This window comes from Zosterops lateralis (genome assembly GCF_965231275.1).
Source record: "Zosterops lateralis genome assembly, chromosome: 2".
NCBI lineage: Eukaryota > Metazoa > Chordata > Aves > Passeriformes > Zosteropidae > Zosterops > Zosterops lateralis.
The window spans coordinates 69215091-69238624 of NC_139763.1; the positions used below are offsets into that span (position 1 = coordinate 69215091).

The following is a 23534-nucleotide window of genomic DNA, read 5'->3' on the forward strand; positions in this document are numbered from 1 at the left end:
GAGCCGGGCAGAGCGGGGGCCTCCCTCTGGCGCCGGGGCCATGGCCGTGGTGGGCTTTGATTTGGGCTTCCAGAGCTGCTACATCGCCGTGGCGCGGGCCGGCGGCATCGAGACCGTCGCCAACGAGTTCAGCGACCGGTGCACGCCGTGAGTGAGGGGCGCGGGGGCGGGCGGGGGCCGGTCTGTGCCCGGCCGAGCGCCCGCCGGGGAGAAGGTGCTGGAAGTTTCGCGGTGAGGCGCGGGGGGTCTCCCGCCGTGTGGGGCCGGCGCCTTCCCCGGCACTTGCCGCCTCCGTGCGGGCCCCCGAGGGCTGCCGGGGGGCGGGTGGAGGGTGGCGGGGCCGGGCGGCGGCCCGCCGTGTGCGGCTTCCAGCCGCCGTGTGCTCCGTGCTCCCCGTTCCCGCCCCGTCCCCTCATGGCTGTGTCCCCCTGTGCACCCCGGCCATCCTGCCCTTCGGGTCCCCTCCCGCTCTGCGCCCCCGTGTCCCGGCCCGTGCTCTGCCCCGTCCCCCGGAGCTCGGCACGGAGGGCTGTGCGGAGCCCGCTCGGGTCCCGGGGCGGCGGGCCGGGAGCGCCGCCAGAGCCCCCCTGGGGCAGCCCGGGTTAAGTGGGACACGGGGGGAACACACTCCCAGTCGTGCTGCGTAGGATGGGCTCTGCCAGCTGCTCCAGGGCGGATCTCCTTTAGTCAGAGGTCAGGTATAGAAAGCCTCTGGCTCAAAGCAGGAGTTGGTTGACAAGTTAGAAGCAGCCGTGCACAGACGGGTGGGGTGTAGTCTGGATGTGAGCTCTGAATTGCAATCATACTGTTTTACCGTTTGGATAAGCCGTTGTAAAAAGTCCTGGGTTCGAGCCAAGGCTTTAAGATGGATAAAAGTCTTCCTGTAATTTTTTACTGCAAGCTGTGAAAGAATGACACTTTGATGGAAAGACTTAAATGTTTTATCTGCACTAATAGAAAGTGAATCCGTGACAATTCTCAGTCGTGTTTTTTGTAGGGACCGAGTTAATTAGCTTGTTGTTCTTTCCAGGTCGGTGGTTTCATTTGGATCCAAAAACAGAGCTATTGGTGTTGCGGCTAAAAACCAGGTAGGTCCTTTCCAGCTGCAAACTGTTGAAGTACCAGTGGGTGTAAATAGAGTTGGCTGGGTGTAGTTGAAGCTGAACAGCTTTAGTTTCTTGTTGAGCCCTTTATTTTAGAAATGCTGCACTATGCCATGCTTTCTTCAGAGAAATGTAGGATGTTTTTGCTGGAATGCTTCTGCTCTCTCTTTCATTAATGTAATACTTTTCAGTTGAATATGTCCCTGTTCTGACAAGCTAAGGTCACTGGGTTTCTTTTCCTAATGATTGAATACAGGATTTTCTTTGTACTTGAAGGAAAACATTTTAAATGCTGTATATAGTTTCTTAAAATTAGATGTAAGGGGAGAGGTTTGGCTCAGATTCTTAAAGCTATTTAGGGTACCTTACAGCCTTTGGATTTGCTGTAAATTAAATGCCTCTGGATTTGAAGGTCCAAGTCCCTATTTTGGATTGGGGATTTTTAAAATTTATTTATTTTAATTGAGGTGCTCTGAAAGATTGAATGTTTTCTTTGTTAAAACAGTATTTTCAGTTTAGAAGAACTTAATTCCAGCAAGTCTCAGAAAAACAAAATGTAATGATTAAATAAATCCTTAGGTATTGTGTGTTGTTACATAACTGCTGCTGGGAGATCAAGCATGCAGCCTCCGCTGGCCTGTGCATCTCTCTTGTAGTAAAAGGACTGCAGTGGGTTTCCATGGAGAGAGCACTAAAGGAGACTTTATTCCACTGTAATAGCACTCTCCTTAATTTTGAATAGCCGAGGCAATAGGAATACTTCACTTGTTAACAAGCACATACACATTCAATTACAGGTTAACAGGGAGTAATGAAGTGTTTGTGTTTTTTCCTTAAATTTCATTTTAGCATTGCTGAGTTGACTGCTGACACTGTTACAAGTCAGAAACTAGTATGATTCATTAGTGTGCAAAAAGGAGTTGTTACTCAAAATGTGAAATTATCTGAATCCTATGTACTCTCAAGCATGTTTCAGTATTGTTAAATTGTTCCAGAAGTTGCTGTGGAAAACATAAAGTAAGCTGAGAGTGAGGCAGAGTCTCTCTTAGCTTGCATTTACAAGTGTGTGTTTGCAGTGATGCACACTTGTGACTTTAGTTAACCTTCAGACTAACCTGTATGATATTACTATGTTGAGTGTTTTGTGCTTGGCTCTCCTAGCACTTGAAGCCTAAATATTTTTATTAGGAAAAAAGAATGTGATACTTAAAATGATAAAAGATCATTTATTTCTCTAGTTGTAAGTGGTCCAGTTTGGCTGATGTACTGAGATGTGAATTGTGTTTCTTTTGTAAATGGGGAAGTCTCCTAACATGGATTACTGAAAGTTACATTTTTGGTGTCCTAGGGTGTAGCAACTACTTAAATCAAGGAACAAAACCATTCTTTTCATTTGAAAAAATAAAAAGCAAACAAAAAATTTCCCACAAAATAAAAGTAAAATATTTTGACTGGTGACTTCTACAATGTGATTTTGTGAGAGCGCTCAAAATACTCAAAGGTGCTGTCTTTAACATTTGAGAAATTGCTGCTGGAGCAAATTATCAGAATTTCTGTTGCCTTTAGGTAAGTGTGGTAGCACTGGAGATGAGAACAGTATGTTAGTTAACAGACCATAATTCTTAGCTTTCTTAATTGTGACTAAGCAGGAAGATATTAAAACATGCTGCAGACCTAATGGCATACAATTACTCTAAAAATATCTTAAGATTGTTCTCTTAGAAAAGGCTTTGAGGTTAATTCTAAATTAGGCTATAAAAGCTGCCAGAGTGTTTGCACTTCTCTGCCCACTACATGGTAATAATTCCTGCTGCTACGTTCTTCAGCCATACAGCAGTGAAATACGTAACATTCAAGTACCCTGAAGTTGTGGCTATACAAATAAATAAAACTGTGCTGGGAAACTATCTTCAACACAGGAACCTAACTACTCAATCATGTTAAAGTACTGGAAAAGTTCTTGCCGTGATTTTTGGCCTGTGCTAACTTGTGCTTGTACTATTAATTGCTGAGCACTGTTTGGTGATTAGAATAAACCAAGGATGACTCTCAGCAGGGAGTCCAAGTGTGACATCTTTCCACATATACAGCTGTCTGAAAGTTACTGTTTGTTGGTGGGAGTATGGCCTCCTTTTTTTGTCAGGGAGCTTTTCTGTAGGAGAACTGTCCTAGTTGAGTAGTTTTCTAATACAAGATGTAGCTCAAATTCTTCTATTTCATGGTGGAAAATTTTGTATGCAACAAGGAACTGATGCTTTTCTTTGAGGATAGTGAATGTTAGAAATATTCCTTGGTATGCTCAGCATTTGAGTTGTTTTTGTGCAATCTGTTGGTGCCTGCCTAAATCTATCCTGTAGATAATAACACACTTCTATAATTTCTCTCCAATAAAATAGGATTAATTCTACTCTGAGATACTTGTGTTATCTTTTAGGCTGCTCTAGTTGTCTGTTTTTTGTTGTGCATTGCATTTCTGATAACAAATGCTTCTCTATGTCACTTGCTTGCACTGGGGAGGTTGCATTGTAGTTTAGCCTATACTTCAAGCTGATGTTAGCAAAGAAGTTCCAAGTTGTCTATGCACTGCATTCTTCTTTGATCTAGTGCAAGAATTTGGGTTACTGCTAGGTGAATGCAAACAAGGAAATTACGTGATTTCTAAGTAGCCCAGGGAGGAAAAAGTAAGTCTTGAAATGTATGAGGACACTTCAACTTGACACTTAGTAACTAGGGAAGCCCTTCTTTGCGGTTAATAATGTAATGTTTAAAGTGAAGGTAGTGTGGCTTGGGTTGGAGGGCCAGCTTACCAACAGAGAAACAGCTTCACAAGTAGCTGCAATCGTTAAAGATTTGAATTTGGTCTTAAGTTCTGTCATCCAGTTGCAAGATCAGTGGCTCTGGTTGCCAGCACAATCAGCAGCAGAGTTGTCCAGTGCAGTGTGCAGGGGTGGTTTCCTGAACTGGGGGAATGTCACGGGGAGACAAGAGCTGCCAGAAGTCTGCAGCTCGAGTGGCAGTGGCTGATGAGACTTGGGTGGGGCCAGAAGCAACAGCAGCAGTTTCCCTCAAATATAAAATAAGCCCTTTGGGAGCACTGGTGACCAGGGTGTGGCACAGCAGTTTGCAGGAAGGGTGCTGAGGCAGTGCCAGCCCAACCAGGGAGCAGTGCTATCCACTGGCAGAAAGCCAAGCACGGTTGGCACGGCTGCCCAGACAGCTCTGGCAGGAACATGCTGCCACCCAGGTGCCACCTGCAGCTACTTTCAATTCCAGTAGTGGATGGCAGTTGTGAGCACAGCTGTGGGAGTGTGCCCAGGTACTCTTCCACTTAGTGACAGAACTCTGCCAGGAGGTGAGTAGGTTGAGGGCCATCAGGGAGTGTGAGAGAGAGATGGTGATGTAGTGGAATTGCACCCTGCCTTCCCTGGGACACGCCTGAGAGGCAGACAGGATGCAGAGAGGATTCCTTTCTCTCTTCTCCAACTGCTGGAAAACAGTGACTTGCAGGGATAGGGAGCAATCTGTCACCAAGGTTAAGTTGGCCTATGTCAAAACTGCTTCCCTGAAGAAAACCAGGTCACTGCCATTGGAGACTCCCTTTAAAAGAGAGCAGAAGGCCCAATATGCTGGCTGGAACCACATCTTAGGAAAGTCTCTTGCCTCTCTGGGGTCCAAGTTCCTACCCTGGTATGGCTGTCAGATAATTATCCATTATTGCTTTCTCATGTTGGCAGTGATGAGGTTGCACTAGCAAGTCCAAGGGCAATCAGGAGAGATTTCAAGGCCTTTGAATGACTGCTTAAGGGATCAGGAGCACAAATAGTGCTATCATGTGTTGTCTATACTTCCAGTTGCAGGAAATGAAGGAGGAAACAGGAGGAGCCAGCAGACCAATATCTGACCCTGGTGCCACTGGCAGAATTTGGGGGTTTTGATAATGGGTCAGTTTACATGGCAGCAGGACTGCTAGCAACAGGCAGGGTACACCTGTCTCAGAGTGGGAAACAGATCTTTGCACAGGAACAGGTGTCATTGAGAGCTTTAAACCAGGTTTGGAGGAGGAAAGACATGCAGCCAAGTTTGCTAGAGATAAGTCTGAGGGTACCACAGCAGTGTTTGAGAGAGAATGTTCTAGAAAGGTCCTTCACTCTGCTGCCTTGGTGGAGATGGGATGGACATCCATGCAGCAGCAGTGACACAAGGGTTATTATTGATGTGTTAAAAACCATGGAAGCTCCTGAGAATGGTCACATAGGAGCTGGGCCTTCTCTTCCATGAAAAAGTGCCCGGATCAATAGCACAGCTGAAGTGCATGTACATCAATGCAATGAAGAGGAGGAGCTGGACACCATTGCACAACAGTAAAACTCTGACACAGTTGCCATTGTGGAGATGTGGGGGGGGGGCGGGGTGACTGGCACAACTGGGTCATTATTCTGAACTGGTTAACAACTGGCTGGATAGCCAGGCCCAGAGTGTGGTGGTGAATGGAGATAAATCCAGCTGGCAGCCTATCACCAATGGTGTTCCCCAGGGCTCAGTACTGGGGGCTAGCCCTATTTGATATCTTAATCAATGATCTGGCAAAGGGGATTGAGTGCACCTTCAGTCAGTTGGGAGGTGAGGCCAAGTTGGACAGGAGTGTTGATCTGCTGGAGGGCAGGATGGCTCTACAGAAGGATCTGGACAGGCTGCATTGAAGGGTTGAAGCCCATTGTATGAAGTTCAATGGGTGCCAGGTCTGGCCCTTGAGTCACAACCTCATGTAACACTACAGGCTGGGGGCAGTGTGGCTGGGAAGCTGCCTGGTGGAAAAACACCTGGAGTGCCGTTTGACAGTGGCTGAACATGATCCAGAGTGTATCCAGGTAGCCAAGAAGGCCAATGGCATCCTGGCCTTTATCAGCAACAATGTGGCCAGCAGAACCAGGGCAGGGATTGTCACACTTTACTCAGCACTGGTGAGGCCACACCTCAAATCCTGTGTTTGGTTTTGGGCCTCTCACTACAAGAAAGACACTGAGCTGCTGGAGTGAGTCTAGAGAAGGGTAACCAGAGCTGGGGAAGGGTCTGGAGTGCAAGACTAATGAGCAGCTGAGGGAGCTGGGGTGTTTAGCGTGGAGAAGAGGAAGCTCAGGTGTGCTGTTATCGCTATCTACAATAACTTAAAAGGAGCCCACGTTGAACCAGGGGAAGTTTATATTGACTATTAGGAAAAATTCTTTTCACCAAAAAGTTTGTAAATGTTTGAACAGACTGCCCAGGGAAGTGGTGGAGTTACTGTCCTGGGAGATATTTAAAAGGTGTATGGATGTGGCTTTTGGGGACATTGGTGCACTTGGCTGTGTTAGGTAAATAGCTAGACTTGATCTGAAAGGCCTTTTCCAACTTTAGTCAACTAATTTAGAATCATAGAATCACTTCAGTAGTAGGCTCTGTTGATCATGTTATTGTTCACCAAGTTGTGTCAAGGTTTCAGAGATAGTTTTGTAATCCTTAATAAGTAATGGTCTGGAAGTCTGTGTCTAACTTATTAATGAGCTGATAAAAAGTACCAGACAGTAATTACAAGTGTTAAATAAAACAGCTGTGACAAGGGAGTGAGCGGTTGTCTGAAAACTTGACCTGTGCTTGGGGGCATGCACAACAGCACTGAACATTGCAGGCTGATTAAGAGTGGATTTCTAACTGTCCTGTATTTCTTTACAGCAAATTACTCATGCCCACAACACTGTATCTAACTTCAAGAGATTCCATGGCCGTGCATTTAATGATCCTTTTGTTCAGAAGGAAAAAGAAAAGTTGAGCTATGATTTGGTTCCCATGAAGAATGGTGGAGTTGGAGTAAAGGTAAATCTGCAGTGTATCTTTCTGGGTTGTGTAGTTAAATCTGAAGTCTTACATTTCAGCACCTAGTCATGAAAATATGGATTTCTTTTAATTACCCTAAAGGTAGGTTGTTTTAATCTTTCTGTTAAAGAAGAGCTCTTCTATGAATAGATAGCTTCATCTTTAAATAGTGGATATTAACCTTCAAATTAAGGTTCACTTACAAATAATTGTGGAAATGCAAGTTTTCCTGTTGGAAAATTGCATATCTAGCTCAAACACACTAGCAGAAAAATTGGTAAGATAATTAAAAGGTCATATGGTTTTACTTCAAAGTTTGACTTTGTCACTTTTGTGTGGAATGCATTGCAGCAGTCTTACTAGGTGGATTACAAATGCTTTGGAAGGTAGTCAGAGCTCTTTAGAATAATTGCCATAAATGAGTGGCAAGTGTCTTTAGTGGACTGCCTGGAGCCAGTTACTTACAAAAAGGTGTTCAAAACCAGCTCCTGCCACATTGTAGGGTTTGCCTCTTGCTTACATTTCAAAGACTTCACTGATACAATGTCAACTTTTACTAGAATCGGTACAATTAATAATGTTGTGTCCATTTACAGAAATACATAAAATTGCTCGTAATGAAGCACTGCTGGCATAACAGACAGTGTTGCTTCACTAATGAAGACCTTAGCTTGATCTGGTCCGTCAAAACTTCAGTATAGATCAGTATTAAGTAGTGAATAGATCACAGAATTATATACATTAGAAAGAATCCTAACTGGAAAAGTAGCCAAGCTTTACAAAAGAGGAGATAGTTTTTCTTTTGCTGTTCGTGACTTGTGAGGTTACCAGATAAATTCAGACAGAAATTATTGGTTTCTTTTAATCAGTGTGTGTAGGAGTCTTGTACTATATGACAGTCTAGTGTTGGGAGAACACTGTTACTTGGTATTTTTCCTATTTTTCTTAGGCCACTTAGAGAACAAATGAGTATGTATTTCTATTTAACCATGGTTAAAAAGTTTTAATATTTGATTCAGTAACATTCGGTAAGACTGAGAGGTTCAGGGTACAGTTTTTCTATTAAAACCAAAATGCCTAATTTTTCCTCAAATCATACTGAGTGAATAAAAAAGAAGTGCTACTTTCAAGCATTAGTTGTAATGTGTTACTTCACTTCATCATTGTCATGTATTTTATTATATGACAAAAGTGGTGATTTAAGAATTATTTTGGCTAGGAGAGCAATATATAAGGGTTTTTGCTGAGCTTTATCATAAGCTTTTAGTTGTTTTATCTGCATAGTGGAACTGTTGTTGCACGGTTCTTCCTTTCAGAGACTCCTCACGTATTTGAGCAGAAGGATAAAAATGCTGAGGGAAGATAGACAGCAAGTAGTTTTGTATATTTTTTTGCACTCATCATCAGTTTAAAAAAATGATACCTATTTTTACTTAATGGTGTGCCATATTGTAAACTTGGGTCACTTTTGGCCATTTCCTTCATCTATGGAGTTGATACAGTTCTTGATATTTTAAGACAGTGAGAATGGAATTATTGCTTCTTTAAATACTCAAATGGGAAATTAAATTGTAAACTGAAGTTCTATAATGAAATAATGAAGCATGCCATGATTCATAGACTATTAGCTAGCAGTGTATAAAAAAACATTGAATGTATGTATTTTCCTGTAGTTGAACTAATGGAATTATTTTACCTATTCTATCCAGGTCATGTACATGGATGAGGAGCACATCTTCAGTGTGGAACAGATTTCAGCTATGCTATTGACTAAATTAAAGGAGACTGCAGAGAGTAACCTGAAAAAGCCAGTAACAGACTGTGTTATTTCTGTAAGTAATTGTAGTGCACAGGAGCATTATGTCTTTTAACTTCAGCTATCGAGGGCATTTTGTTTCTATTCATGCAGAGTGAAAAGGAACTCTGCTAAGCACTTACAAAGAGATTAATCCTAACTAGCTTTAGAGCTTTTGACTTAAAGAAATCCCAGAGCTGCTGGCATATTCCAGACTCTGACTAACTTCATGAACTCATTCTCTTGGAAATGTCTGAACCTTCAGACCCAAAATGTTTCTGGATCCAGGTATATACCCTTATGAAACAGCTTGTTTTCCTGACTAAGCATACTAATTACTCATTAAAGTGAGTTGTAATGTTTGTGCTTTTTATTGAATTTAAAACAATTTGATAACAACTTTGATAAACAATTTCCTTGGTTAAACAAAATTTGCCCTCTGGCAGCTGATAATTTTAGTTTCTGTCCTGTTTATTTTCATCCTTTCAGCAACTTTTGTTTTGTTTTTTCAATGTTATGGCTGCACAAAAAATGACCTCAGATCAAGAACAGTCATTCCATTGCAAAGCCCCAAGTATAAAATAGCACCTGCCTCTCTGTTCTCAATGACTCTGGAACAAGTCTGTCTCATGTTGCATCTAGGAATATTTAGCTCTGTTATTATTAGAAATGTTGATTCTCCAGTTGATACCTGGAAAGCCAGTTCTTCATGTGTCCCTGGGAGGGACATCTGAAGACACTGTCCAATGCCAATGCTAGAGAGCTGTAGAAAATTTTCAACAACATATTCCTTCAGAATTTCTTAGCAGTTCCTGCCCGAAGTAATTTCTGCCAAAATAGGTTCTCTTCATTTGTTATCCCTTATTTCTTTGCATCTGTCACATCTGTAGTATTGCTGTGTGGTTTTAGTTCCCTCTTTCCTTTTTTGGACAGGAGTACAGCTGCTAGTTCTGATTAAGGAATTCCATGTCACTATGGAATACCCTAATATCCATACCTTAATATCTGTCTTCATAATATCCAGTTTCACATTTTGGGCCAGGGCTTGATGTTATTAGCATTTGTATACAAATAACTCATTTATTTCTTGCTAGTGTGCTCATGTAAACTAGCCGATGCTGTTTTAATTCTGTCTCTGAATAGAATATTTGAAGTGTCAATTCAGTATGGTAGTTGCATTTTAGAGGCTTGCAGTAAGTATCTTCCTCAAAGAGGAGGAAAAGATACAATTTTTAAATTAATACTTTTAAATAAATAGTGTAATGTCTCATTTTCTGGAAATAACTTTGTATTCATGCCTTCGTTCTTCAGGTTCCATCATTTTTCACAGATGCTGAAAGGAGGTCCCTTCTAGATGCAGCTCAGATTGTTGGTCTAAATTGTCTTAGATTAATGAATGACATGACAGCAGGTAAGTAGGATAAAACCGCAGTTTCTGCAAGTGACAGGTGGAATAGAAGGTGCATTTAATTATTGTAAGAAAAAGGACTGACTTGAAAAGTTGAATGAGACATAAATACCTGAAATCCTTGCTGTTCTTTTCTCAGTTTAATGTCTTCTGTGTGAAGGGGTAGATGAGATCAAGCTCCATTGATAGTTATCTCCCTGAGCACTTATTTAGGAATCCCTGCATGTGCCTGGACTACTTGTTCTTTTAGTGTACTGCCCAGATGCACAGTTGCAGGATTTAGACACTCTTAAAGGAAATTCCTCAATTAAACATCAACACCTCATAACTTCCAAGGCTTTTTTTCAGTATAGTCAGGGTTTTAAACAGACATGTGGCTCTGCTGACCATTTATACAACTGAGACAAAACTTCCCAGCTTGGAAGATACTCACTGTAAATACAAAACTGGGTTTGGGTTTTGTTGTTAAGATGTTCTATATTTTTGATTACTTTGCAAGGCAAAAAAAACCCAAACCCAGAAAACCCAAACAAATGCTTAGGGAGCATATACATGACTAAGGGAGTAAGTTCAGCTTTTCAGGTCCTACAGCTTAGATTAATGGATAAAGCTTCCGTGAAGATAGTATATCTTGCACAGGTGTATGTCTGTATTTGTCTTAATGCTTTTGATCTTATAGCTTAATGTTCACAGGAAGGTGATCATATGCCACTGGAAACTAGGGATTGTGTGGATAATAGCTGACATTTCTTTTGCAGTGGCTCTGAATTATGGAATTTATAAACAAGACCTTCCAGCTCCTGAAGAGAAGCCACGGATAGTTGTGTTTGTTGATATGGGACATTCTGCATTTCAAGTATCAGCCTGTGCATTCAACAAGAGTAAACTGAAGGTAGTAAGATTAAATGGAAATAAAAGGATTTATAAGCAAGTAGAATCAAATAGCCTGCCAGTCTGCCTTTTTTTAAATTCTGAAATAAAGTAATGCATGGAAAATGGCAACGAGTTAAAAGGTGAAGGTTTTCATCAGTGTCCTTCATTTCATTAGAATTGTTTCAAGCACACTGTAAATTTCTTGCAAGACACAAATGTAAGATATATAATACAAGTGCTATAATTTATTTTGTTTTATCTAAGTGAGTGTGTGTATGGATTAAAATTTTGAGTACTTAGGATTGTCACTTAATTACTTAGTCTTATTTCCTCTGTAAAAGTGAAGATCAATTTTTGGCTGATGTGGTTGTACATTGGAAGATGGGCTGACCTGTCCCCAGCAATTTTTTGAAGCAAGGACTTCAAATGCTGATATTGGAAGACTGCTATTCCCTTTGGTTTTATTAGCATGAGACTAAATAATTGTGTTTGTTCAAACCAGGTACTTGGCACAGCATTTGACCCTTTCCTTGGTGGGAGAAACTTTGATGGAAAGCTGGTAGATTACTTTTGTGCAGAAATAAAATCAAAGTACAAACTAGATCCAAAAACCAAAGTTCGGGCTCTTCTTCGTCTGTATCAGGAATGTGAGAAACTGAAGAAATTAATGAGTTCAAATAGCACAGACATTCCCCTAAATATTGAGTGTTTCATGAATGATACTGATGTATCTGGAAAAATGAACAGGTGAGTTCTGTACAAGGCAGGCATTTGCTTTGGTGGCCATATTTTTTAAACAAGTGTTTCCTTCCATGTTTGAAAGAAACTTAACATGCTAAAGTTAAGTTTTAGTGCTGAATAGCTGTGGCATTTTTGTAATGCTAGAATAGCTAAGACTGGGGAAATGTGATGTTCAGCTACTTGAGGAATCTTTCAGTGCAATGCATAAGAAGTTTGGATTCTTTTTGTAGAATATATGCTTAAAACCATGGATTGTTGTATGTAAACCAGAGAGTTGGCTTCATATTTAGACCTTCTGCATACTTTAGGTAACCTAAATCCCATACTGCTCTTAAGATAGCAGCAGTTTAAGCTTTGTTTCTTTTTTCCTGTTCTTAGTGTACTGAGGGTATTGGTAGAGAAATGCAGAGCAGAAACTGTTTGTGGATGATGACTTGATTATGGTCCAAGTCCAAATGAAGTCTGTCTCTTGCACATGTTCACAGGCATGACTTCATTTGTTAGTTCTGTAGCTGCTGCTAAGAGTGATGGGTTCTTTTTCTTTGTGTTTGGGCAACAGTTTTTCATTATAAAGGACGTGTCGATGTTTTCTGATTTCTTATCTGTAACCTCTGCTCTGAGGCAAATATATAACAGCTGCCCAAACAAAGCCTTTATCTTATTTAACTACATCAATAGTGGCTTAGGAAAATTTGCAAGCAGCTTTTTGTGTACTGCCTTGTATACAGATGCCACTTTGGCCTACTCACAGGAGTTTCTTTAACTCTCTTTGTAGTGTAGTAACTAATCTAGTCAGCATCAGTTTGGAAAAAAAAATACCAGGCAAGGTTCTTGTGGGACAGGCATTCTTTAGTTAATTCAATTTATGGTTTTTTTAGGTCACAATTTGAAGAATTGTGTGCTGACCTGCTGCAAAGGATAGAGATGCCTCTACTTTCATTAATGGAACAAACACAACTGAAAGTGGAAGATGTACATGCTGTAGAGATTGTGGGAGGAGCAACCCGTATTCCTGCTGTCAAAGAGAGGATTGCTAAATTCTTTGGCAAGGATATTAGTACAACACTGAATGCAGATGAAGCCATAGCTAGGGGCTGTGCTCTGCAGGTATAGTACTGGCAACACTTGATGAAATTAAAAGATGGATTTCTTGGTAGCACTTCCATGAAGTATTAGTCAAGCAGTTTTGAAAAATTGTAGAAGTGGTCCATTTTAAAGTACTCAAGGGAACATACATGTTCACTAGGTCTTTTTATGGGACTGTGCTGTTTAAGAAGTCCAGATTTCTCTGGTGCTGTAGTCTATTGCAGTAATTTATTGCAGAGTGTATTCTGTGAGCAGCCCACTCTGCTCTTCAGAAGAGCACGATCAAGGGATCTTTAATGCCAAAAATTTAAGTTGTCAAGTTGTTTGTTTTGTCAAGCTGAAAGATATTTTACTCAGCAAGGAATGAGGAATATCTATGGAGAGTCAAACTACTGCAAGTTTGACTTTTCTGATATCCAACTTGCCATCAATGGCTTTATTCTGTCTCACTCCCATTTTTACTGTTTCCAACTATATTTTACAAGCAACCACTTGTTCTGTGTTCTGCCTTTTCTCCTTTAACTTGTCTTATTTCACCCTCTTCTCTTTGACTTATTTCTTTACACCATCTCAGTAACAGCTACCCATTGCCAGCAGTCACTTGTGTTCAAGGAAAGAAGCAGGACCCTTTAGACAAACACTTCTTTTAGGACTAAGCAGTGCAGCATTTCCATTTTTTACAGTCCTGCTATTTTCTTAGAGTGTTACTTTTACTCACAAGCTACAAAAAGGCTTACTATCACAGCACAAACACTTGTGTGTGAGATTTCTCTTCTCATATTGCATTGAAATTGAGTATTGAAACAGTTCTGTTAAAATCAATTCAGTTCTCACTTGGGCAAAGATTTTTTTTGCTGTCTTGGCTAGTGGTGTAGAAGAATTAACCAGTCTTAATACAAGTTTTTGTGGTCTTATTTTTTTTTTATTTTTTTAGTGTGCCATTCTTTCTCCAGCTTTTAAAGTGAGAGAATTTTCTGTGACAGATGCTACACCTTTTCCAATATCTCTGCTGTGGAACACAGAAGCAGAGGACACTGAAGGGTAGGTAGTTCAGACTACCATTCTATGAAACTTCTGACCTTCATCATTCAAGGGTGATGTTCTTGCTTGCATTTAAATTAGGATTTTTGGCATTCTCATGTAGAAAACTCATGGTATCAGAGATGGTTGACAGGGAGGATTGTAAAGACATGTTGAAATTTTAACTGTAATTCCTCATTTGTAAAAATAAAAAGATTAAAAAAGTGAGTGAAAGAGCTACCAACTAGTATCTTGTCTTGTGCTACCTTTATCTGGTTGTCAGGATTAGGAATATAAAATTAACTAGATCAGGGCCTGAGTACTTATTCCACTTTGCCTTCTGGCTTTTTGTTTTTTATTCTAGATGTTCCCAACACCTATCTGAGAGTCTTATTAGTAATATTATGTACTATGGAAATATTGTGAGCTCATATGGATGCTTATTTATCTGACTGAAGCAAGAATTTAACACCTAGCAAAAACTAAACATTTGTAAGAGTAATTTCTTGCTGCAGTCTCTTATGACTGACATCTGTTACTAACTGTGCCATGCCTGTGGGAAATGCAGTTGCTCTCTAAGATGTAAAGAACTCCAAGTTCAGCTTGTGGAAAAATCATAGTTCTAGATGGATATGTTCATACCTTTTTCATGTTCTTTTGTAGTTCAGGTGTTTTTTTTCTTCCTGTCTGTTTTCTGTGGAGGTGCTGGGCCTAATTGTTCTGTCACTTGTGAGAGCAGCCTGTGGGTTCACGTTCTAGATAAAGCTCTCTCTTTCTCACATCTAGGTAATTAGATGAGATCTTCCACAGTTAGGAGACAAAACTTAGTTGGAAATTAGAATCAGGATGGCATAATAGCGGACATGCCACAGAACATGAAGTAAAGCTGGTTGTATTTCTGTCATGTGGAGGAATAAATAATAATCTGGTGTCAGGGTTCTCAACTGAGCCATGGAACATAAATGAGCAAGGAATTAACAGGGTTGTAATTATCCCTTTGGGACTAAGGAAGGGTGCAAATTATGATTCAAAATACACTATTCCAAGCTCAAATAGTGGAATAGGACAAGTTCTCATTTACAGTAGAGAACAGCAAATCCTTTTCCCTTGCAGTACAGTAATGAAGTATCTTTATTGAAATTGTTCAGAAGGGTAAATGTGTCAAAATATGATGTTTCTGTAAAGAGTTCTGACTCTATATCAAAACCTTCCAGTTCAAGTACACTACTAAAAATGATATTTTTCCCTTAATTACAGAGTTCATGAAGTCTTCAGCAGAAATCATGCAGCACCCTTCTCTAAGGTACTTACATTCTATAGGAAAGGTCCATTTGAGCTAGAAGCTTTTTATTCTGATCCTAATGGAGTCCCATATCCTGAGTCAAAAATTGGTAAGTAATTGTCCTGGAAATGGTGTTGTCTCCAATAGAATGATTTGAGATCAAACAGTAACAGTGTTATGGTGCAGTATGGTTATGAAGGATATATTCTAGGTTTTGTCTTTGAAGGACTCAAATTTTCCCATTCCTGAGACAACCGAATTTGGTATTTTTTATTTTTCTTGCTTATGATGTTGCTTTGGCTAAACAAAGAAATGAGGGGAGATGAATGTCCACAACTAAAATGTGGTTATCACTACAAAAGATAGCTTTGTAACTTTTAAAGTCTTTTCTGCTTAGTATTAAAGCAAGCTAGGAGTAATAGAAAAATATCTCCTGTGTATTAAAAAAGCATGTCTTAAATAACTAGTTGTCGTTTTTACCTATACCTTCTGGGATTGACATAATGCTGAATAACTTTTAGTCAAAGCAGTCTCAAATAGTGGCAGCTACAAGACTACAGTATTGATTTGTCTATGTAACATCCCTAAGCAGCTCTCTCATACTTTTTTACAAATTGCAGCACTTGACAGTGTTGATACTTAGAGCTTACAACATGGTTAGTTAAAAAAAGATTGTGATGGTAAAGACAGGCCAATTAAATTGTTGTTCCTGAGTTCTAAACATGCAATTAAATGTTGTATGTTTGCATACCATATATTTTGAAAAACCAGCACAATGAAGAGGAACTTAATACAAGCACAAGTAGTGACAGTACAAGGGGCAGTAGCTTTAAAAACTGCAAGAGCAGGTTTAGATTAGATATTAGAAACAGATTCCTTGCTGTGAGGATGGTGAGGCACTGGAATAGGTTTCCCAGAGAAGTTGTGGATGCCCCATCCTTGGAGGTATTCAAGGCCAGGTTGGATGAGGCCCTGAGCAACCTGGTCTAGTGAGAGGCCAAGGTTTGGAACTTGATCTTTAAGATTGCTTCCAACCCAGGCCATTCTATGATTCTCTGACAGTATTCTGTAGTTATAGAAACATCAGACTTCCTTGTGTGGTAAAGTCTTACCATAAAGACTTACGTGGTTTGTCAGTGTTCAATTTATATGGCTTTAACAAACAAGAAGCTGTTTAACTGCTGTTCTGAAAACTGGTAAGAACAGAATTGAAGATCAGATTTGTTTCCACTCAGTTGCCAATTGATCCTATGCTCAGAACAGAACTATTGTTATGACTAATTGGTAAATAGTAGTTCTAATGAGACTGGCAAGAGGGAGAACAGGCCACACAACTCCAGTATTATTGGATTTGCAAGACAGAGGATTACATTCCTTAGCCTGTGAAATAGGCAGGTAAAAGCTTGTAGTTTAGATCTGTTGCTGAACGAATGGTGTTTGCAAATGTGTATATTTCATCTGTGAAATTGGGGAACTTGTCCTTTGTAGGTAAGTGAATATTCTGGTCTCCAGGTCACTCTTTTCATAATCCATGCATAAGGAAAAATTTCTGCTGTTAATGTCAAGGACATCTGATTCTTCATTTACTATTGAACTAATTTTCTATTAGTTTCACAGTACTTGTTTCAAGTATTACAGTAGTTTCAGAAAAATTAGGTTCTGCCCTAGAATAAAAGGTAACAGCAGACTTGCATGGATGTCAGAAGCTGTAAGGAAAGCCTCTAGAAATATTGTTTCTATGTTGGTCAGTAACTTGTATTGGAAAGGCACCACTTAATATTGGCATTAGACTAAGCCCTTCAGTAGCTTTCTTTGACCTCACTAGTAACACAGATAGCACCAGTTTTGTATTTACTTTATATTAGTGGTGTCAGGAGAACCTACTGTTTGATGTATCAGATGAAGTTGGCTGAAAAGCAGTGTACTTTGGTTTTGTTGGGTTTTTCTGGTAGTACTGATTTAATTTGAGAAACCATGAGATTAGCACAGAGGCTTCATCAAATATTTAGAAAACAGGTTGTCTATAAAAAAGGCGGATGTTTTCCTGGCTCTGTAATATTACCTACTTAATTCCACTGTGTGAGTTTTGATTCTTTTGGTTTCAGGTAGGTATGTTATCCAGAATGTGGCAGCCCAGAAAGATGGAGAGAAGTCTAAAGTCAAAGTGAAAGTCCGTGTCAATACTCATGGCATTTTCAGTGTATCCACTGCATCTATGGTAGAACCAGTTAAAAGTGAAGAGTGTGAAGATGTCAGTGTTGAGACTGAAGTGGAAGCTCAGGACCAGAGGCCTATTGAAAACTTCAGTGATGTAAGTTGACCTTTCTTGTGCGTGAATGTCCTTACTGATTGATGAAAGTGTGTTCTGCTGTTACATGCTCTGGAAGAAAAATACCTTCTTCAAAGGAAGCAAAAGGAGATTAATTTTAAGATGTGTGTAGCTTTCAGAAAATGTCTTTACAAGAACAGGAGACAATTTGTAGATTTCAAAATCGGTTAGTGTAAAGTGCCAAATAGCAGCAGGTCGGTTGAGGGTGGGGTTGCTTACAGCTACCATAGTTATACAACTGTTCCACACAGGAAGACTAGATTTGGATTATTAATCATCCTTGTGCTTTGTGTTGAAAGGATTTGTATGGAATCCTTTGTATCAGTAAAGTTTTTTGAAACTTTTTGTGGAAGGGAAAGCTGAATTGTTTTCCACAGCATTGAAGGAGAGGGGAGCACTGGGGAATAATGCACATTGTTACAGTCTACTTCATGTTTTAATGGTTTTCTGAGGGGGAAAACTTACACATGATGACTCAATAAATTATAAGCCCCTTTTTGTAAGAGGAAGTGGTAGCATGTGCACACACACACACAAGTACTGTGCAGCAAACCTGGCACTGGTAACATTTTCATGAAATCCTTCTGAACTTGCACCTAGTCTGGATCTCCATAGCGAAGCGTGTGTGTTTCTGCGTGTGCACAGAATGCTTTGTAGGGCACTTTGTACCGTATGTGCGTCAGAAGTGAAGTGCCCTATACTTAAATGCAAGTGCACATGCCTTCTACATCCTTTGTGCCTGGGCTTTCATTTCAGAAAAATATCCAGCAAGAGAACAGTGAGGCTGGAACACAGTCCCAGGTACAAACTGATGGTCAGCAAACGTCACAGTCTCCCCCTTCATCAGAACCTCCCTCTGAAGAAAACAAAATCCCAGATGTCAAGAAAGTGAGTGACCCTTTAACTCTGTTGAAAATGTTATACTATATAATGGCTTTTGAAATGGTAACATATTTCAGGAAAAGTAAGGAACTTGGTGTTGGAACCTTTTTCATTTTCACATCTTTACTATAGTGAAAATAATGCCTGTATTTTGTGATGGTTTTTGTACAGTTTGTGAAAGGATTCCTGTAAAAGAAGCCTTTCTCTACTGCTTCCCTATCTTCTTGAGGTGTTGTACAACTAGTTTATTTGGGTTGCAGATATTTCAATCTAAACAGCAGTTAGAGGCCAAGCTTATTAGGCCTGCTGAGGGAAGCTGGGATCAGGAATTCATAAACATAAAAGGAAATAATCAATGTGAAACATTTGTCTGCATGTTATTGCTAGTGATTTGGTTTTTTCATCTGTATGAGATGAAAAATGCACTGGGTTAAAATTTTAGTCACTGTCAGCACCATTAGTGAACTGCTACGTTACAGAATGGACACTTCTGGAAAATCTGCAAACACACCATCTATCCGAGGAATGTCCTTGCTTGTACCTCAGTGCTCACTGTCTGGGAAACAGACTGTAAGGAGACTAGGATAGGAGGTGGAGTCTCCAAAAGGAAAGTGCCTCATGAGTATATTTTGAAGGTTTTAAAAGAACATGGAAAAACCTTCGTGCGTTCATCCTCTGAATGTATCTTTCATCATGGTTGTATTTCATCAGAAAGAAGTCAGGAAAATTATCTTATTTTTCTTCTTTCTAACTCAGACAAATGAGAAGAAAGGTGATCAGCCCCCAGAAGCTAAAAAACCCAAGATAAAAGTGAAGAATGTGGAACTACCCATTGAAGCTAACTTGGTTTGGCAGTTAGGAAAAGATCTCCTCAATATGTATATTGAAACAGAGGTGAGTTAATGTGGCTCAGACTGCTTTCTTGTGTGCAGTTATTAACCATTCACCTGCTTGTCAAGGCAACCTCTGTTCTTGTACTGTCACCCTGGAGTGTGGGCTCATTTAACCATGAGCTAACATACTGTCTGCCTTCTAACACAACTACCGAATGTTTGTCAGAAAGATTGAAGTGTCCTTAATGGCAATTAGTATCAGAGCACTGATCCATGGAATGACATCACAGATTCATTTAAACTGTTGTAATCCAGGGAAGTGGATGAATCTACTGCATAATAATGAGAATTTCAACATTTAGGTGAGCCAAGGCCTCTGGAAGATTTTGCAGGAGCTGTGCTCTGTAGAATGCTGTTTGAACATTATTATTTTTTAATTAAAATATTTTCTGTGGTATACAGGGAAAGATGATTATGCAAGATAAACTGGAGAAAGAAAGAAATGATGCAAAGAATGCAGTGGAGGAATATGTATATGAGTTCAGGGACAAGTTGTCTGGACCATATGAAAAGTTTGTTTGTGAAAAGGTAGGTTATGGTTTCAGAAACATCTCTAAAAATACTGATACCAAATACCTGTTTTGTATACCTTGGTTAAACTTTCTCAAAGCCACCCTGCACATAGCTGCAAAACCAGAACTTCATTTGAATGATGGCAGTTACTAACTCAGAATTAGGTTTAGGTGTATCAAATACATATCCCTGAAAATAGGTTTTGTCACAAATGGAGTAAAGTTTTGCTTCCAATTGAAGCTGGTGATTTGAAGGGGAAGCTGTGTTGCTTTATGTGTAACCAAAACATGACTGAATTAGAAGCTGCAGCCCAAGCATTGGCCTAATCAAGGACAAAAGTCTATCAATGCTATCTTTGTTGCAGATGTCGGTTTCTCAGTCCAGAAGCTGGCATGGTTTAAGTAACTTAATTAGGCAAAAGCTGGAGTAGAAATTAAATTTTTATACAGGAGGCTAAAGATTAATGTGTATATTCACCTCTGTCATGTTACTTGAAGATAAACATGGTGGATTGGTGTGTATTTGGATGTTTCATGTGTTGAATTATATTGACACACAGGATCTGCAGGGATTCTCTGCTCTCCTAGCAGAGACAGAAGGCTGGCTGTATGAAGAGGGTGAGGATGAAGCGAAGCAGGTGTATGTAGAAAAATTGGAGAATTTAAAGGTAGGCCTGTTAATATGCCCAAAAAGCAAAATTTCCAAAACACTGTGCTAAAAAACATTACCAATATTAATGAATCACATAAAAATGTAGAAATTTCTTTTTCTAGAAATTAGGTACTCCAATTGAAATGCGCTATCAAGAAGCAGAGGAACGACCAAGGCTATTACAGGAATTGGGACACAGGCTCCAGTACTATGCTACAATAGCTGGGGAATTCAGGAATAAAGTAAGTGGCCTTTTTTTTTAACCACAGTGCTTCAGTGAGGCTCATTGGCTGGAGGGGCTTCAAATGCACTTTCAGATGAGCTGCAGTCTACTCTTATGTAGGTCACAAATTTAACACTGCAAAAAATCTCACACAGTGTGTCATATCTTCAGTTGCTTGGTACTTCTGGATGTTTTCAGGCTGAAGAGGATGTTCTTATAAAGAGTTTAGACTTGTGGTCTGATTCTTGGCCTTTAAAAAACTGATCTGGCTGTTTTTTAGAAGTGTGTTCCTCTTCCAGTTCTTTAAGGGACAAGAATTATTGTATGGTGAGAAGCATTAGTGTAAAACCTAGTTGCCAATAAAGTAAAAAACGCCACAATTTTATTATATGTGGGTATTTGGGGCTTGGTTTTTTGTGGGTTTTTTTGTTTTTTTTTCATTAGTATTTGTTCTTGATAAACATTCCTGCTGGGGAAACTTGTTCCTTGGATTTCAAACTGAAGAATTTTAATAGCTCACAACACTCAAACTAATTCAATCTGAGACTTAGCATCAGAAACAATTACATCCTCACAGCTATAGATCACAAAATTAAGTGAAATCATTAGTAGTGTTATATGTGAAATAAATAGCACCATTGTAAATAATGTATTTAAAACTTGGTTTAATTTAAGAATTCTAAATATGGATTCATTGGTTTTGTTGCTGGGCAGGTCCTTCTCCTGATAGTAATTAATTGTGTAACTGTGGCATTGTAGGGAATGCTGAAGTTGAAAACTGATCCTTTCCCTGTACATCAGAATCTCAATGTCTAAACTACCTCGGGCACAGGTAGCCCCTCTAGAATGCGAGGGAGTTTTTTTATCTGTTTTAAGAAGGTTAAATTTTATTGCGTGACCTTTTTGTGAAGCTTCTATGCCCTCTGAACGAGATTTCTTGTTAATTTGGGTAAAGGAAGCTTTATATTGACATCTGTATTTCCTATTCTCTTGCTGTAATGGATCTCCCTTGTGGCTGACTTCTATTTATTTTGACCACTGGAAGAGATTTCCAAGTTACAAATAATTGCGATAGACTTGTTGGCATAAGTTGATTACATTATTAACACGTGACATTATTAACTGATACAAAATGTTTGTATTTGAGCAGGATGAGAAATATATCCATATTGATGAGATGGAAATGATGAAAGTAGAGAAGTGTGTTAGTGAAGTGGTAGAGTGGATGAATAATGCTGTGAGTGCACAGGCTAAGAAGAGCTTAGACCAGGATCCAGCTGTGCATTCAAGTGAAATTAAGGCAAAGCTACAGGTAAGTACCATAAGAAACTATCTTTAGAGATGGGTGCTAAAAGTAGACTGGTATCTGTGTCTTTTGCCTTCCCCAGTTTCAACTTGCTGTGGAGATCCAGTAGAAAGCAGAGGAGCTCTGGTTTACTGTGTACAATTCTGTGGAGCTCATTGATGTTTTCTTTCAGTCACCTTAAAAACTCAGATTGTTTTTCAGTGTTTCACTGAGAGACAAAATAGTATTGGAAAAAACAATGTGAAATCCAAAATACTTGGTTGAACTTTGCCCACAGAACATCAAAGTATACCAATTAATTCATTTCAGGGTACCATGAGTACTTGTCAGTTTGGACTCAGGGAAACAAATGTGGAAGCCAATTTCAGTCTTTTCGACGCAGGACTTTTTGCACTAATGAAGTCCTTAATATATATTCTGTCTACATCTTTTCCATTTTTTTCAGGAGTTAAACAATGTCTGTGAGCCTGTTGTGACACAACCAAAACCAAAAGTTGACTCTCCTAAGGAGGAAAACCCATTAAGTGAACAGAGTGATTATAAAACTGAAGACATGGGAGAAGATGACAAAAATTCTGAAATGCCTCAGCAAAATGGTGAATGTCATCCAAGTGATCAAAACACCATTAACATGGACCTGGACTAAGCCACTGCACTTGCAGCAAATTATTTCATCCCATGACAGATGATGTTTTGGCTGTCATATGTGATGGGGGTGGGGAATGCATTGTTTTGGAAACTATTTATATTTTTTTTCTTAAGATTTGTCTGGGATGTGTTATGTTGTTGGAGGAAGAATAGTAATTGTGTTGGTCATGACTATCCTAAAAGGAAAATTGCCTTGGTAACTTTCAGATTCCTGTGGAATTGTGAGTTCATACTAAGCTTCTGTGCAGTATTTAACCATTTGCATCACTAAAGATGAAAAGAAGCTCTTACTTTGAAATGTACTGCTCCTTTAAAAGGTTGTAATTGAAACACTCGTAGGCATTTGTAGATGCCAAGGTAGTTTTCTTTTGTCTGGACATCTAATTGGGTATGTCAGAAGAAGCCAGTGTCTGTCCCCTTCATAAGGACTTTGCAGAAGAAATCCTTCTGTCCTGAGGTTTTTGATTGTTGCAGTCCAAAGTACTTATCAGGTAATGAGATGGTGAAATGTGTTAGTAGCATGCAGAAACACTTACGTTTCATCTCTTGCTAAACAATACATTTTTCATGTGGGGTACATAAAATGAAGGAAATGCTAATTCTGTTAGTGTTATTGTGAAGCTTTTTAATGAGCTTTGAAATAAAGTTCATTTTACTGGTATCTCCTGACCTCTTGAGTTTAACTGTTTTCAGTACTTCTGCTCCAAGTGTTGCCCTCCTCACACTTTGACAGGCCATTGCTTTGTGTTCCTGTGCAGGAGAGTCATAAATGCACTTAAACCTTCCACACTTTGCACAGAACCAGTTGTGCAGTGAGATGAATGTAATTCAGCTCCTTATTGAGTTATGGCTCTTTTCTTTGGCCCAAGGGTTTTATACGCCTAAAAGAACCTGGAAACTTCACAAATGTTAGAGTATAGGACAATGTTTG

The 23534-nt window shown here is 39.6% G+C and overlaps 1 protein-coding gene across 3 annotated transcripts; it reads left to right on the forward strand.

Annotated features, from left to right (window-relative positions):
* Positions 1 to 23264, forward strand: HSPH1 (heat shock protein family H (Hsp110) member 1). Of its 3 annotated transcripts, XM_083885261.1 has the most exons (18): positions 26 to 147; positions 1031 to 1088; positions 6813 to 6953; positions 8663 to 8785; positions 10060 to 10159; positions 10915 to 11048; positions 11532 to 11776; positions 12649 to 12877; positions 13791 to 13897; positions 15134 to 15267; positions 17264 to 17469; positions 18244 to 18375; positions 19126 to 19263; positions 19665 to 19790; positions 20335 to 20442; positions 20549 to 20668; positions 21800 to 21961; positions 22401 to 23264. In XM_083885261.1, exons 1-18 carry the CDS (start codon positions 41 to 43, stop codon positions 22599 to 22601), a joined length of 2571 nt encoding a protein of 856 aa, XP_083741387.1. In that variant the 5' UTR covers positions 26 to 40; the 3' UTR covers positions 22602 to 23264. The 3 variants fall into 3 exon arrangements, with proteins under 3 accessions (XP_083741385.1, XP_083741386.1, XP_083741387.1); XM_083885259.1 differs by lacking the exon at positions 20335 to 20442 and having other exon boundaries at positions 1 to 147; XM_083885260.1 differs by lacking the exon at positions 18244 to 18375 and having other exon boundaries at positions 13 to 147.
* Positions 23265 to 23534: the final 270 nt, after the last annotated feature.

Excerpts from the sequence above, each read along its gene's own strand:
- HSPH1 (XM_083885261.1), top strand. The coding sequence starts at position 41 with ATGGCCGTGGTGGGCTTTGATTTGGGCTTCCAGAGCTGCTACATCGCC. Across the intron at positions 8,786-10,059 it reads TAACAGACTGTGTTATTTCT|GTTCCATCATTTTTCACAGA; the intron begins GTAAGTAATTGT and ends TTCGTTCTTCAG. Across the intron at positions 17,470-18,243 it reads CTATTGAAAACTTCAGTGAT|AAAAATATCCAGCAAGAGAA; the intron begins GTAAGTTGACCT and ends CTTTCATTTCAG.